General features: G+C 49.5%; 1 protein-coding gene across 1 annotated transcript; it reads right to left on the bottom strand.

Annotated features, from left to right (window-relative positions):
- Positions 1-7,626: 7,626 nt before the first annotated feature.
- Positions 7,627-13,135, bottom strand: LOC140192468 (uncharacterized; the record flags this gene model as incomplete). Its single annotated transcript, XM_072250065.1, has 4 exons — positions 7,627-8,367; positions 8,818-8,960; positions 9,617-10,051; positions 13,019-13,135. Coding segments are annotated over 4 exons (764 nt in total), but the record flags the coding sequence as incomplete, so codon positions are not given.
- Between the last annotated feature and the right edge of the window lie 1,594 nt (positions 13,136-14,729).

The raw sequence follows: 14,729 nt of genomic DNA, 5'->3' as shown, positions 1-14,729 counted from the left end.
AGAGAGGGAGAGATGGAATAAGAGAGAGTGGAGAGGAGGGTAGGGAGCAGAGAGAGGGAGAGAGATGGAGTGAGAAGGAACGAAGAGGAGGATATGGAGGAGAGAGAGGGTGGTACAGATGAGAGAGAAGAGCGAAGGAAGGGACGGATGAACGAGAAGGAATACGGACGATTGAGGGAGAGTAGTGGAAGGGGAGTGACAATAATGGAATGTAAGAGTATACGGAATGTCAGAGGGATTTGTGTCACTCACAGAGAGCCTATATTTTCCCAGAGATTTGCATCCCCTGGTTGGATTCCCTTTTCCGCCTTCGACGGCCCACTGCTCCTGCCCATCGCCGGGAATTCAGACCACGTGTCTCCGAGAAACCACGGCCCCAGGGCAAACACCCAAACCCCACGGAGGTGAGTGACCCCTCTCACTCCGAGTAGAGTCAACAGCTCCCCACCAAACATTCCCTCCACAGCTATTCCTCGTCTTCCACTTCCAGTGACGCAGTCTATCTTCCCTCCTTATCCCATGTCTTTCTCTCTCTCTGTCCCTTCTCTCTCACCACTTTGCCTCCACCATTCATCTCTCCTCTTCTGTCCCACCTTCCCCCAATCTCACCTCTTCCCCATTACCTTACCCCTCTCCCACATCTGCCTGCCCCTCTCTCTTTCTCCCCTGCACCACCAACTCACTTGTCACCCCGATTCAGAGATATCGCCCTGCCCAACCATTCCCCGACTCTTCCGCCTTTCTAGTGGAGGCGGGCGTGTGGTGGTTGAGTTTGGGAACTTGATACTATTTTCACCGATTCAACCAGCCATGTCTCAGATTCCTTTTTTCCTCCCCATTACCCGCCCCTCCTTTGCTCCATATCCCCCCCACCCTTCCTCACTCCTCCACTCAACCTTCCTCTTTCTCTTGCAGCACTTCATTCCTGTTTCCCGCTTGCCCGCTCGCTCCTGCTTTCGTCTCCCACTCACCGTCCTTCTCTCCCCGCAGCTCCCAGCCTGCAACTGCTCCTTCTGCCCTGCTTCCCTTCTTTCCGTCCCCACCACCTCCCAACCCGTCCAATGCGCTCACCCCAACTCCCTCTCCCAGACCTATATTCCCCTCCCCATACCAGTATCCCCTTCATTCATCTCTTCCCTCCTCTTTCTTCATTCAACTCCCTCATCCTCCCTTCTCATTCTTCTTACCTCCCTCCAGACCACTCATTCCTCTGTCTCAGGAGCCGGGATTCCGAGGAGGAGTTTCCTCCCACCTTTGTGCTCCGTCTCCTTTTCACCTCCCAACTTCAGCGCCCCCCACCTCCCATCCCTCTACTTGACAATCCCTTTCCTCATCTCTCTGCCTCTCTCTGTCGCCTTGTTTTCTCCTCCATCACTCCCGTCCGTTCCTCCCATATCCTACTCCCCCTGCTTCTCCGCTTCGCTCCACTTTCCGCCTCTCCACCCTCCCAATATTGGGAACGTACCTCCTCTGCTCCTTCTCATTATGGGCCTCTCCACTCACCACCATCCTCCATCCCTCTTCTATTTCTCCATCATCCTCCATCCCTCTTCTCTTTCTCCATCATCCTCTCTCGCTCCCTCACCCTCCCACCTTTCTCCTTCCCTACTTTTTTTCACCTCTTTGCCACATCTCCCTTCCTCTACTTCCCACTGTCCATATCGCAACCCTTCGCCTTCTCTTTTCATTCCTCTTGCCCGCTCCCTACCCTCATCTATCCCTCACTCTTTAGCCCGCCATCGACTTCTTCCCTCACCCTCCCTTCTCTCCCTACCGATACATCCCGCCCGCTGCATCCCTCCCTCCTTCTACGACAGAAAACTCTGTGTCCACTCTCCACCCTCCCCACAACTCCCCCGCGCCCCTTCCATCCTTTGTAAATTGGTGGAAGGATGGGTTTCATATTATTCTCTGATGGGCTTTGTGGAGAGGCGAGGAGAGGAAGGGAAAGAGAGGAGGGTTTTGCATGGGAGGGAGGAGTGAGGGTGGTAGAGGGTCAGGTTATGGGAATGGAAAGTGGGAGGGAGGGACACGCAAGTTGTATGAGAGGGCGGTAGGTCAATGGGAGGGAAGCGGAGGGTGGAGATGGGTCGGAGGGAGTGAACGTTTCGAGAGGGAGACAAAGGGCATCAGGACAGAAGGAGATAAGATCACGGAGGTTGGATGAGAGATGATTGTGGAGTTATCCCGGGGGCGTTGTGGAGCTTTGGTTCAAGATTAGCTGTGGGGTAGAGGGTGGATTTGAGGCTTGATAACACAGGCGAGGTCATCTTTTCCCCAGCCCTGATGGTGCCTCGATCAGAAGGAGAATGGGGATCTGAAAAAGAGGGAGAGGTAGACGGGGTAGAGAGGTGAGGAAGAGGACAGAGGAGATTGGAAGGGTGTTAAGGGGGCTTTGAATTGGGGTAATTCTGCCAGGTCACCCTATCCTACACTCTTGCAGTCTCTGCCTCTCTGTGAAGGTTTGAAAAATCCGGTCAGGAATATCCCAGGAAGGGACGGCGCACGGCGAGGTGAGAGCCAGCGTGGATTCCCCTCCACGTCCCTCTCCTTTTCACTACACCACCCCGTTTCTTCTAGCTCTTTCTGCACCCTCCTTGTCGCCTTTTCCTCTCGCTTTAACTCATCAGGCTCTCTTCCCACTCAGCCTCCCTCTCCCTCCCCGATCCCTTCAGCCTCCCTCTTACTCTCCCTCCATTCTCCTGCTCCTTCCTCCCTGTGTCTTACTCAGGTTCGCTGCCCACCAGCCACGCCATCTCTGTCAATTTCACTTCCTCTATTTCCATATCTTCTCTCTCCGTCAACCCACCCCCACTGTGACACCTGTACCTCTCCCTCTCCCTCTTTCTCTCTCTTCAACCATCTCCAAATTTCTCTTACCTCACTCCATCCATTCTTCTTCTGTCGCCATCATTCTGTACCAACTCCTTTCTCTCACTTCGACCACCCTCAATCTTTTCTCTCCCCACCTTCCCTTCTCTCCCCTACTCTCTACTCTCTTTATCTTCTTTATCCTACCTTTCTCACCCTCTTGAACTGCCCCTCACTCTCCCACTCCCCATCCTACTCCCCTTTCTCTGCCCTTCCTTTCCCCTCTCTCCTTCTCCAACTCTGTCCCTCTCTCTTTCTATCTCTCTGCCTTCCTTCTCAATCCAAGTCCTTTTCCCTCGGTTTACACTGTTTTTTTTTTTCTCTCGGTATTGCTCAGTGCCTCCCCCTCACTATCCTTCATGAATGACCCTAACCTGCTCCTCTCTTCAGCTCCCACCCGATCTCTATCACCTCTCTCCCTATGCCTCTCTATCTCATTGTCCCTCTACATCAGCTCTCTGTTTCTCTCTTCCCTCTCCCTTGCTCCACCACCCGAACGCTCATCTTTTCTTTCTTCCCAGTCTCTCCACTCGCACTGAACTCGCAGCTGATGGTTGTCTGATAACTAACCGGCCGGCTGTTCTCTTCCCAGGAAAGGCGCCACCCGCTGGACAGGTCGTGAAATGGCCGGACATCCCCGTCACCATTTTTATCATCACAGTCGAGATCGGTCACATTCTCCGTTCTACGAATACTGGGCCCGTGTACCTCCCTCAGTAACTGGATGCGGGACATCCTCACCGGGAAACCTCAGTCAGTGCAGATCGGCAGTGACATCACCGATCTGCAGATAGCGCTGAGGAAGCAGAGAGGCTAAAGTCAGTTTTAGAGAGATTGGACGAATGGGCAAGGAAGAGGCAGATGGATGAAGTGTCGGGATGTGTATGGTCATGCACTTTGGTACAAGAAATGAAGCCGTAAGCAATTTTCTAAATGGAGAGAAAATCCAAAAATCTGCAGTGCAACGGGAATTGGGAGACCTCGTGCAGGATTCCCGAAAGGTTACTTTACAGTCGATTTGGTGGACAGGAAGCAAAATATCATGTTCGCACTGGGGTCATGTCAAGAGGTTTAAATATAAAAACAAGTGTAACGCGCAGCAAGGTTTCACTACTAAAGCTGATGTAATGGCTGGTCGAAAAAGTTGCACTGTTAGGGTAATGGTTTCTCTGCAGAGCAACGTTTGGGTGATGACTGGAGATAACAGGACTTTGGCATGCAGGGGATATTCAATGGGGGAAATGTTGTTCTTTCCTGTGTGTCTGGGAGCCGGATTGTTCGCGTTCGTTCGTCGGAGAGCGATGGAGAGAGAGGACACGAATGGAGAGGGTCAGAAGACCACGGGGCGGAGTGGACTGAGGAGCGACGGTCCAAGGTCCGGCTACACTTGGAAGCTGACGGGACCAAATTAAAGAAAGTGAGCCCCAACGATGGGCAATGGACTGCTTCATGAGAGTGGGCCCTCTTCTTTTTTATTGTTTTTTTTTACTAACCATGTAGTTCAAACTAAGAATTATAAAGATCAATCGTTTAATCGCATATTGTGTAGTGTTTGATATTTTGCGGTGCGGATTTGTAACCGGGCAACAGATCACGCAGCATCCACACGAAGGAGATTTCTCTGTCAGGCGGCGCCGGAAGTTGTTTTCCCCTTGAAGATCCCGTGCGAGCCGAGGCTGAGGATTACAGAAGGATGTGACACTGAGGCTCTATAAAGCATTGGTGAGGCCTCACCGTGTATTGTGAGCAGTTCTGAGTCCGTTTCCAAATTCGGCCAGATGCGCTTGCATTGGAAAGGGTTGAAAGGAGGTTCACGGGAATAACTCCGGAATTGAAATGCTTATCAAATCAGAAGCGTTTAATGGCTGGAACTCAGAATAATGAGGTGACGCTGAAACCAATCTCATGTTTAAAGGCCTCAACAATGAATATGTGGAGAGAAAGTTCCCCGTGGTGTGAAAGTCTAAGATCAGTGGAGACACAACGGAATGGAGTTCTGACCTTTACGAACGGATTAGGGAGGAATTTATTTCGCCATAGCTTGGTAAATCTGTGGAATGTGTTATACGGGCGGCTGTGAAGTCTGACATTGGGTATATTGAAGTGAGAGTTTGCCAGTTTCTTGATTTGTCAGGGCATGAAGGAATACGGTTCAAATGCAGGAAATTGGGGCTGTGAGGGAAATGGATGAGACATGATGGAATGGCGAGCAGACTGGATGGGCCAAATGGCATAACACTGCTCCCATATCTTATCGACTTTCTTTTTTTTGAAGTTGCTGTGTTGCTGGATGTCACCATCTCAGTGGATCTATTCTGGGCCAAACACATTCATGCAAACACGAAGAAGGTGTCATGTTCCCGACTGAACAATGTCGGGACGCCCATTCTCCAAATGTGGTGAGCTGACCCTTTAAGACTCAGGCTGCCAATTATTGTCCGTCAGCATATCTTCATGGAAAGTCTGTCGTTAAAGGCTACTTGTTAACCGTGGGAGACGCGTTGCTGGTACGACTGCTTGTGATTTCGGTTTTGGATATCATTAGTATTTCGAGTCTGTGTCGGAGTGTTTTCCAGACCACACTGTGCACTTGTTTTCACCACCACCCGAAGCTCTCTCCTTGCAGAAGGGTTTGCCACGTCTTTCACTGAAGACTCGCAACGTTCTACAGATGACCGTTTGACATGTCGCATCGCCGGCTGGTGTGGAGGCTGCAACGCACAAGGTCGCAAGAGGCTGCGGAGAGACGTATACTGACACTCCCAACACGCTGGAGGAACTCAGCAGGTCGGGCAACATCTGGTCGGACTGTAGAGGGAAGGGGCCCTATAAAGAAGGTGGGGGGAAGGTGGGAAGGAGAAGGTTGAGAACACCTCAACTCTGCTGGATCTCACAGTAGACACCCACTTGAACTCTGCTTCCCACTCCCATTCATCCTGTCATGATGAGGCTAAACTCAGGTTGGAGGAGCAACACCTGATATACCGTCCAGGTAGTCTCCAGCCCCTTGGTATGAACATAGAATTCTCCAACTTCCGGTAATTCCCTCCCCCTCCCTTCCTCTATCCCCATGTCACTCTGCCCCTCCCCCACCTCCCTATCACCTCCCTCATGGTCCCGCCTCCTTCTACTACCCACTGTGTTTTCCCCTACTCTTTCTTCACCTTTCCTGATATCAGCTCCCTGCCTCCCCTCCCCCACGCTTGATCTTTCCCCTTATTGGCTTTTCACCTTGAACCTGCCAGACTTCTTCCTACCACCCTCGCCCCAGGTTCTTTATAGGGCCTCTGCCACTTCCCTCCACAGTCCTGACGAACGGCTCCAACCCGAAACGTCGACCGATCTTTTCCACGGATGCTGCCCGACCTGCTGAGTTCCTTCAGCGTGTTGTGAGTGTTGCTTTGATCCCAGCATCTGCAGATTATTTTGTGTCGGGATGTAGACTGAACCAGCTCCATCAGGGGCACAACGCTCTGCGGCATCGAGGACATCCTCACGATGCGATGCTTTGAAAAGGCGGCGTCCATTACTGAAGCTCCTCACCACCCGGGACAATCTCCCTGCTCTTTGCTACCATCGGGGAAGAGGCACAGGGACCTGAGATCTCAGCCATTCAGGAACTGCTTCTTTCCCTCGTCCACTTTATTTTGAACACATGAGCACCAACTCCACATTTTTTTGCGGTATTTATTGTCGTTTTGTACTTAACATTAATTTCACATTTTTGCGCCTTACTATCCAGCAAAAGATTAAATCTCAGGCGGTATAGGTCACTGATAATAAATCACCTGGGAAACATGCGATACATTCTCTCTATGCTGGGAGAGTGGGCACGCTGGCCTTCATCAGTCAGGGCATGAGTACAGGAGTCGGAAGGACACGTTCTAGTTCGACAAGATATCTGTGAGGACGCACTTGGAGTACGATGTTGAGTTTTGGACGCCCTGTTGTGGGAAAGATGCCACTGATCTGGAAAGAATGCAGGGGGACATTTACGGGGATTTTGCCTGGGGTCGAGGGACAGAATTATGCAGAGAGGTCGGAAACGTTGAAGCTTTATTCTGAAAAAGGTACGGATAGGGCGAATGCGTGTTCTCTTTCTCCTCAGGGCTGGGGTAGAGAGAACATTAGGACACATGATTGAGGTGAGAGTAGCTGAAGAGAGAAGAGGGAGAGCGATTGGATTTTGTAAAAAAGGAGAGAGGGAGTGGGAGAGAGACGGAGTAGAGAATCGAAGGATTGGGAGGTAAGAGGACGGGGAGAGTGAGACAAGAACGTGAGTGGAAAGAAATTCGGATGAAATGGGGAAATGGGAGGGGAGGAGATATGAGGGAGAGAAGGAGTTTAGAGGGACGAGGGTAAAGAGAAGGCGAGATGGCGAGTAAGATTGTGATGCAGAGAGGGAGCAGAATAGGGTAGGAGCGAAGGGCAGAGGATGGGGTTTGTGACAGTCGGGGGGAGAAAGAAAGTGTAGTCATTTGATTCAAGTAGGGCCGACAGGCTTTTGACAAAGTCTCCGGATCTTTTCAGGAATATCCAGGCACACGGGTGCCGTCTTCTCACAGATGAAACGGTGCTGATCATTTTTGCAATTGTGAAGCCAACTGGATTTACACTCACTGCATTCGAACTTTCCAGAGTTCACCTTGTACACGACATTAGAGGCCACCTTCCTGTCAAGGAGGGGTAAACAATTTCAAAAGGAGCAACACAATTCCAGCAGACAGTCCTGTGTCAGTCTCCAAACTACTCCCACTGACTCAATCTGTCCTCACCGACCGGTGTCAGTTCCGAAACTACTCCCACTGACTCAATCTTTCCTCACCGAGCGGTGTCAGTCCACACAATACTCCCACTGACTCAATCTTTCCCCACATAACTCTACCAATTCTCAAAACACTCTCACTAACCTCCTCTCTCCCCACATACCTGTACGAGTTCCCAAAACACTCACTGACTCATTCTCTGCAGCCCTGTGTCAGCCCCAGATTGATCCCTTGCTCAACTCTCTCCCCACAGAGCTCCGGGAGTCCTCAAAATAACCCCACGATCCATTTTCCCCCTACAGTCCTGTTACTTCCCCATTACTCTCAAAGCCCGCCTCTCCCCACGGTCCCGTGTTAGTCCCTAGGATACTCCCACACTCTGAACGTCTTCCCACGGAACCGTGTCAATCTGCAAACTAATCCCACAGCTCCACTCTCCCCACAGGCCGGTCTGATTCCCCAAAATACTTCCCCTGATCCACTTTCTATCTGAAGGCCGCGTCTTTTTCCCCGAAATACTCGCACTCCCCTTTCTCACCCCACAGCCCCATGACATTACCCAATATAATCCCAACGTTCACTCCCTTCTCGCAGCCCGTATCAGTCCCCAAATAAAACTCACGACCCATTCTCTCTTCAAAAACCTACATGAACCCTAATCTCACCCGGCTTTGCATTTTCCAATCCAGTATGAATTATTTTGGTCGCCGACAGCTTTGTTAATAAAATTCTGTGAAATTAAATGGCTGTCATTAATGATTCAAAATGAGCACAATTTAAGGAGCGTCACTCACTTTCTGACCGCCGGCGAGTGTGATGAGACGGAGTGGAGGGATCTTCACTCAGTGTCTGCCCCAGGAGTGTGCGATGGGACGGTATGGAGGGATCTTCAATGAGTGTCTGCCCCAGGAGTGTGCTATGGGACGGTGTGGAGGGAGATTTACTCTGTGTCGGCCCCGGGAATATACGATGGGACGGTGTGGAGGGAGCTTCACTCTGCGTTTGCCCCCGGGAGTGTGCGAAAGGACAGTGTGGAGGAAGAGACGCTCTGTGTCTGACCCCGGGAGTATGTGATGGGATAATGTGGAGGGAGCTTCACTCTGTGTCTGACCCCGGAATATGTGATGGGACGGTGTGGAAGAAGCTCCACTCTGATGTGGATATGTCTTCTGACACATACCTCTTCCTCATTTGAATTTATTTCAAGAAGCTTTGAGTCAGAGTTTGAACAATTCTGTTTCGCTCCGTCGTAAGATATTTCAAATGTGGATATGAAGTAACAAAGGTCTTCATTTCTGATCCAATTCCGGGAACACGCTTGATCTGGAAATCATGAACACGGAACAGTGAATCCTCCTTCATTACTTCCGCTGGGGGAAAAAATCCCTTCACACCGTCCCATCACACTCACGCAGTGTCAAATACAGAATGAAACTCCCTCCACACCGGTCCCATGACCCATTCCGGCGTTCAAACACAGAATGAAACTCCCCCTGACCCTTCCAACACACACACCCGGTGTCAGACACGGAGTGAAGCTCACTCCGCGCCGTCCCATCACAGACACTCGGCATCAGTAACAGGCCGAATCTCCATCCACACTGTCATATCACACATACCCAGGGTCAGACAGTGAGAAGCTCCCCCGCACGGTCTATCAGAAACACACGGTTTCAACCGCGGAATGACGCACTGCCGGCGTCAGACCCTGAGCTAATCTGTCTCCGGAGCACCGCATCACGCACTCCCGGGTACAGATACTTGGTGTCTCTCCCTCCACACCTCCCCATCACACATTCTCCATGTAGGACACTAGGTGGCGCTCCACCCCACCGTCCCATAACACACACTCGGTGTAACCCTACGGGTGTCGGTCCAATCGCATCCTCATAATGAACATTCCCGAGACCAGCCACAAGGTATAGATTCCTCTTTCTATCCCGTGATTAGGAACTGGTGAATGGCGGCTGTTATCTCACCTTTCCTCCTCGTCAGCAGATGGCAGATTTGAGCCTTGGTTTCGTTCAGAGCTCTACACTGCATTTCGAGGTAATTGAAAATTCGGCGGAGATCGGTTTGCTTTTGATGCTGAACAGAGAGATCGGTGCTCAGGACGGAGAGGTTGCTTTCCAGGACGATCGATTTGTTTACTAGGATGGAGTAGCTGCTTTGGAGGTTAAACAATTTGTGTTCGAGGATGGAGACGTTGTTGCTGGGGACGGAAACATTATTGAGACATTTATCCTGGGGGATGTCCTCGCGGGAATCCTCTGATGTCATTGGTTCAAGGGTTGAGTTCGGCTGGTGAATTTGCAGTGGACATTGGCACTGGGTCCTGTTCATCTCCTGATGTTGTTCCCAAAGTCTCTGGTACTTTTGATCGGAGGCGATCAGAGACTGACGGATCTGTAACACTGAGAGAGAGAGAAGGTGAATGGTGTGTTGGTGTCAAGGTGAGTGGCGTGTCGGTGTTATATTGAGGGATGTGTCGATGTCACGTTGATGAGTGTGTCCATGTTCCGGTCAAAAGCCTGTCACTGTCGCGGTGGGATTTGTGACGGCGTCAAGGCGAGAACCGTTTCCGTGTTGTGGAGAGGCGCGTATCAGTGTTACGGTAAAGGCTGTTTATGTGTTCCTGTGAAGAGCGTGTCGGTTGTCACGGTGAGAGGTGAGTCGGTGTCACTATGAGGTACATTTCTGAGTTATGGTGATGGGCGTGTCGGTGTCACTATGAGGTACATTTCTGAGTTATGGTGATGGGCGTGTCGGTGTCACTATGAGGTACATTTCTGAGTTATGGTGATGGGCGTGTCGGTGTCACTATCAGGTACATTTCTGAGTTATGGTGATGGGCGTGTCGGTGTCATGGTGAGATGCGTGAAGGTGTCAGGGTGAGTGTTATGTCGGTGCCTGACTAATTGCTGTCGGGGGCAAGGATTTCTAATTCCGGATCATTGAGATCTCTTCTGGAGGAGCTACGAACTGTACAAATGGGACTGTCTGTAACTGAACCCGAGGTGAAACAAAATCCTTAGTAACAGATTTTCTGGAGCTGTTCTGGAGGGGTTAAATAAACTCAGCGGTGAGATAAAACTGCATATATGACGTCGTGGATATCGTTCAGTCGTGGCAGAAGGAAGATTACAGCTGGGAGCTTAACGCCCAAGGACAGACATTGTATTGAAAAGACAGGCAAGTGTGTACAGGGAGCGGCGTGACTCTGTTGGTAAAAACTGGAATAAAATGATTGGAAAGATGTGGCATAGGATCGTAAGTTGTAGAATAATTGTGGCTCGAGTTACAAAACTGCAAAGGTAAAAAGCTAAGGATATCAAACGTTTCTTCAGGTATATAGAGTGTAAAGCAGAGCCGAGAGTAGATATCGGATCACTGGAAAAGGATACTGGGGACATAGTAACGGGGAAGGGGAAATGGTGAAGGCATTGAAGAAGGATTACGCAACAGGATTTATGTGAAAAACACTAACATTATGCGTGAGATTTGAGATTGCCGGGGAGCTGAAGTGACTGAAGGTGGCACTGGTACAGAGAGGGTGCTTGTGAAACTGAGAAGTATGAGGTAGACAAGACATTTTGAATAGATGGTCTACAACCCAGGATTCTGAAGGAGGTGACTGAAGAGATTGTGGAGCATTACAATTGCTTCTTCAATGATCATTGGATTCTGCCATGGTTCCGGAGACTCGGAAATTGCAGATGACACTCCACCCTTCAACAAGGGAGATAGGCAGAAGGAAGGAAATCACTGGCCTGTCACTCCGATCCCTGTAGTTGGCAAGATATTGCAGTCGATTATTAAGTGTGTGCTTTCGACGTACTTGGAGGCCCATGATAAACTAGGCCGAAGTCAGCATAGTTTCGATCAAGGAAAATCTTAGAAACAGAGAAAGTCTGCAGCACAATATGGCCCTCGGCCCACAATGTTGTGCCGAAAATGAAATTACTTTAGAAATTATCTCGGGTAACACATAGCCCTCTACTTTTCTAAGCTCAATGTACCTGTCCAGTAGTCTTTTAAAAGACCCTATCGTATCTGCTTCCACCAACCTCGCCGGAAGCCTATTATACACACCCACCACTGTCTGGGTGAAAAAAAAAAGCCCCTGACATCTCCTCTGTACCTATTTTCCGGCACCACAAAGCTGTGCCCTCTCGTGTTAGTCATTTCAGCCCCGGGAAAAAGCCTCCGATTATCCAAACGTTCAATGCCTCTCATCATCTTCTACACAGATTGAGATTTATCAAAATCTTGCATGATCAGTCCTTGAAATTCTTTGTAGGAACATGGCTCAGGTTAAACAAAGGGGAATCGATGCATTTTGTGTACTTGGATTTTCAGAAGTCCATTGACAATGTACCACACATGAGGCTGAATAACAGGATAAAACCCTATGTTGTTACAGGAAAAAAAATTGATAGAGCAGTGACTGATTTGCAGGACACAAAGAGTGGGAATGAAATGACGGGAGAAACCTCTGGTTGGCTGCCGACGACTGGTGGTGTTCCAGAAGGTCTGAGATGAGACCGCTACCTTTTACATAAAATGTCAGCAATGTAGATGAAGGAAATAATAGGGTTTTGGCCATGTTTGCGGAAAGTGCAAAGATAAGTAGAGCGGCTGGTGTTGCAGAGGAAGAGGAGAGGACATAGAAAACCTACATAGGTGAGGAGAATTGACCAAGAAGTGTCATGTGGGAATACAATGTCTGTTCAGGCACTTTTAAGCAAGAAGTAAAAGCGTAGATTATTTTCTAAACGTAGGGAGAATTGCAAAGGGACTGTAGAGGGCGATATTGGGTTTATTTAGTGCAGAGGTTAATAGATTCTTGATTAGTCAGTGTATGAAGGGATACGGGGAGGAGGCAGCAGATTGGGGTTCAGAGGGAAATTGATCTTCCATGATCAAATGGCGGAGCAGGCTGGAAGAGCCAAGCGGCCTAAGCCTGCTCCTGTGTCTGAATGTCTTATGGTCGTATACTCATGGCGAAACTGTGTGGGTGTTACTGTGAGAAATGTGCCAATATGACTTTGAGAGCGGGTCCCTTATTCGGAACCGGGCATTTCCAGGTCACGGAGACGGGTGTGTCAGTATCACGGTCACGGCAGTTTCCGAATGAGCGTGTCACGAGGAGGTGCGGGTTCCTGCCCGTGTCGCTGTACGGGTAGCGATGTTGTCACGCTGAGGGGCGGGCCGGTTACGGCGTGACCGCGTCACGGTAACGGTCCTCTTAGTGTTACGAAGAGGGTCATGTCGTTATGACATTGAGAACCGTGTCGGCGTCACTGTGAGGTTTTACGCGGGCACTTCAATCCTTTCCGCTTCCTAATGGTCGGACACCATCCGGTTCCCGTTGGACTCACCATAGATCAAGAGCCCGGCCACTATCGCGACGAGGACGGACGTAACTAAGCAGAGCAGGCAGATCTTCAGGCAGGATCTATTTCCGATGTTCTCTTTCGGCTCTTGTTTATGCGCACCTGTAGAGAGACCATTCAGTATGTGTGAATTCAGCCGTGACACCCACAGGGTTTCGCTCCCACCCAACATCGGCGCTCTCTCCGTCCACCACGATCACCCCCGCCCCCGCCCCCCCCCCCCCTCAATCTCATCAACTTTCCAGTCGGCATCGCTGAGAGTTCAAATTCCATGACTCTGGAAAACTCTGACTGTTGTCTCACTGATTCGAGGGGTGTTTTACTGTCTTCAGTGTGATCGATGAAGTTAGAGTCCTGGATGTTGTCCACATGGACCTGAGTTGGGCGTTTGAGTCAGTCCCTCAGGAGAGCCTTATCCAACAGATCATGGGGAATTGTCCGTTAGCATTCGGAGTTTGTTATTTTTCAAAGTTGTAAATTGTTCGGAAATTAGTTTAGGATTACATTGAAGAATTGCTTTGTCCTGAATGGCGGGGTGGTTCAGGGTTAAATATAAAGAAATAAAGAAAGAAGATTTGATAATAAATGTATTTTGAATACTGAGATTTTAACTTTGAGTTGGCCTGCTTACACAGGGCACAGAGTGCTGACGGATGGGACTTATTCTCGCTTGTGGTCTGTGATTAGTGGCGTTCCGCAGTGACCAGCGCGGGGACCTCTGGTATTGTTGATGGATCGGACTGACATCGATGAAAATGGAGTTGTGTGGGTTGGTAAATTTGCAAACGAGCCAAAGTTTGGTGGCATTGTGGCCAGTGTAGAAAATCGTCCATGGATCCAGTGGAATATCGATCAGTTGTTAATGTGGGTGGAGAAAAGGCAGATGAAGTTTAACCCGGGTCAATGTGAGGCTTTGCGCTTTACCAAGTAAATGTGAAGGGACAGGAAACAGTTAACGGCAGAACTTAAATGGCGACATACAGAGGAATCTTGGGATTATCGTGCAGGGCAGTAGGGTGTTAAAGAGTTAACTTTAGACTGGCCTTTGGCAACGTCTCTGTCATGGAAGAGTCATTCATAATTTTGTGATGCATTGGATCTACAGTGAATTGGCCATTTGGAATCCGAATTGGCTTGTCTACAGAACACAGAGGCCGGAGGCCGTTGGTTGGTCGTCAGTGACAAGTGGTGTTAACTACTGATCCGCAATGGGAAATCTGCCGTCTGTGGCAAAAGCTCAGATGAGAACATGGATAATAATCTAGCCATTGTATGTTTAGGACATCCCGCCTGGTAGATTTCGTAAATTGGTTTATTATTGTCACACAGAGAAGGCAGACCAAGCTTTTCACCACATAACAGACTCACAGTGTTATTCTGAGTACATTCCCTTTGGTATTAGACATTTCAACTTTGGTGAAAAGATACTAACAGTCTAATCTCTCTATGCTTCTCATATTCTAAAAAAAGAATCCTCTGTCTCAACTTCCGCCGTTCCAGAGAAAATAAACCAAGTGTCCAACCTCTCGTTGTTACACATGTCATCTAATCTAGGCAGCGTCCTGTTCAAACTCCTTGGAGACACTCCAAAGCCTTGACATCCTTCCTGTAATGTGGTGACCGGAACGTTGTACAATCCGCCTGATACAGCCTAATTTGAGCATTATAATGTTGCAACACAGCGTCCTAACTTGTT

The sequence above is a fragment of the Mobula birostris genome, unplaced genomic scaffold (assembly GCF_030028105.1).
Source record: "Mobula birostris isolate sMobBir1 unplaced genomic scaffold, sMobBir1.hap1 scaffold_1453, whole genome shotgun sequence".
Classification (NCBI taxonomy): Eukaryota; Metazoa; Chordata; class Chondrichthyes; order Myliobatiformes; family Myliobatidae; genus Mobula; species Mobula birostris.
The sequence above is the reverse complement of the archived record's forward strand: the minus strand, read 5'-3'. Positions and strand labels throughout refer to the sequence as shown.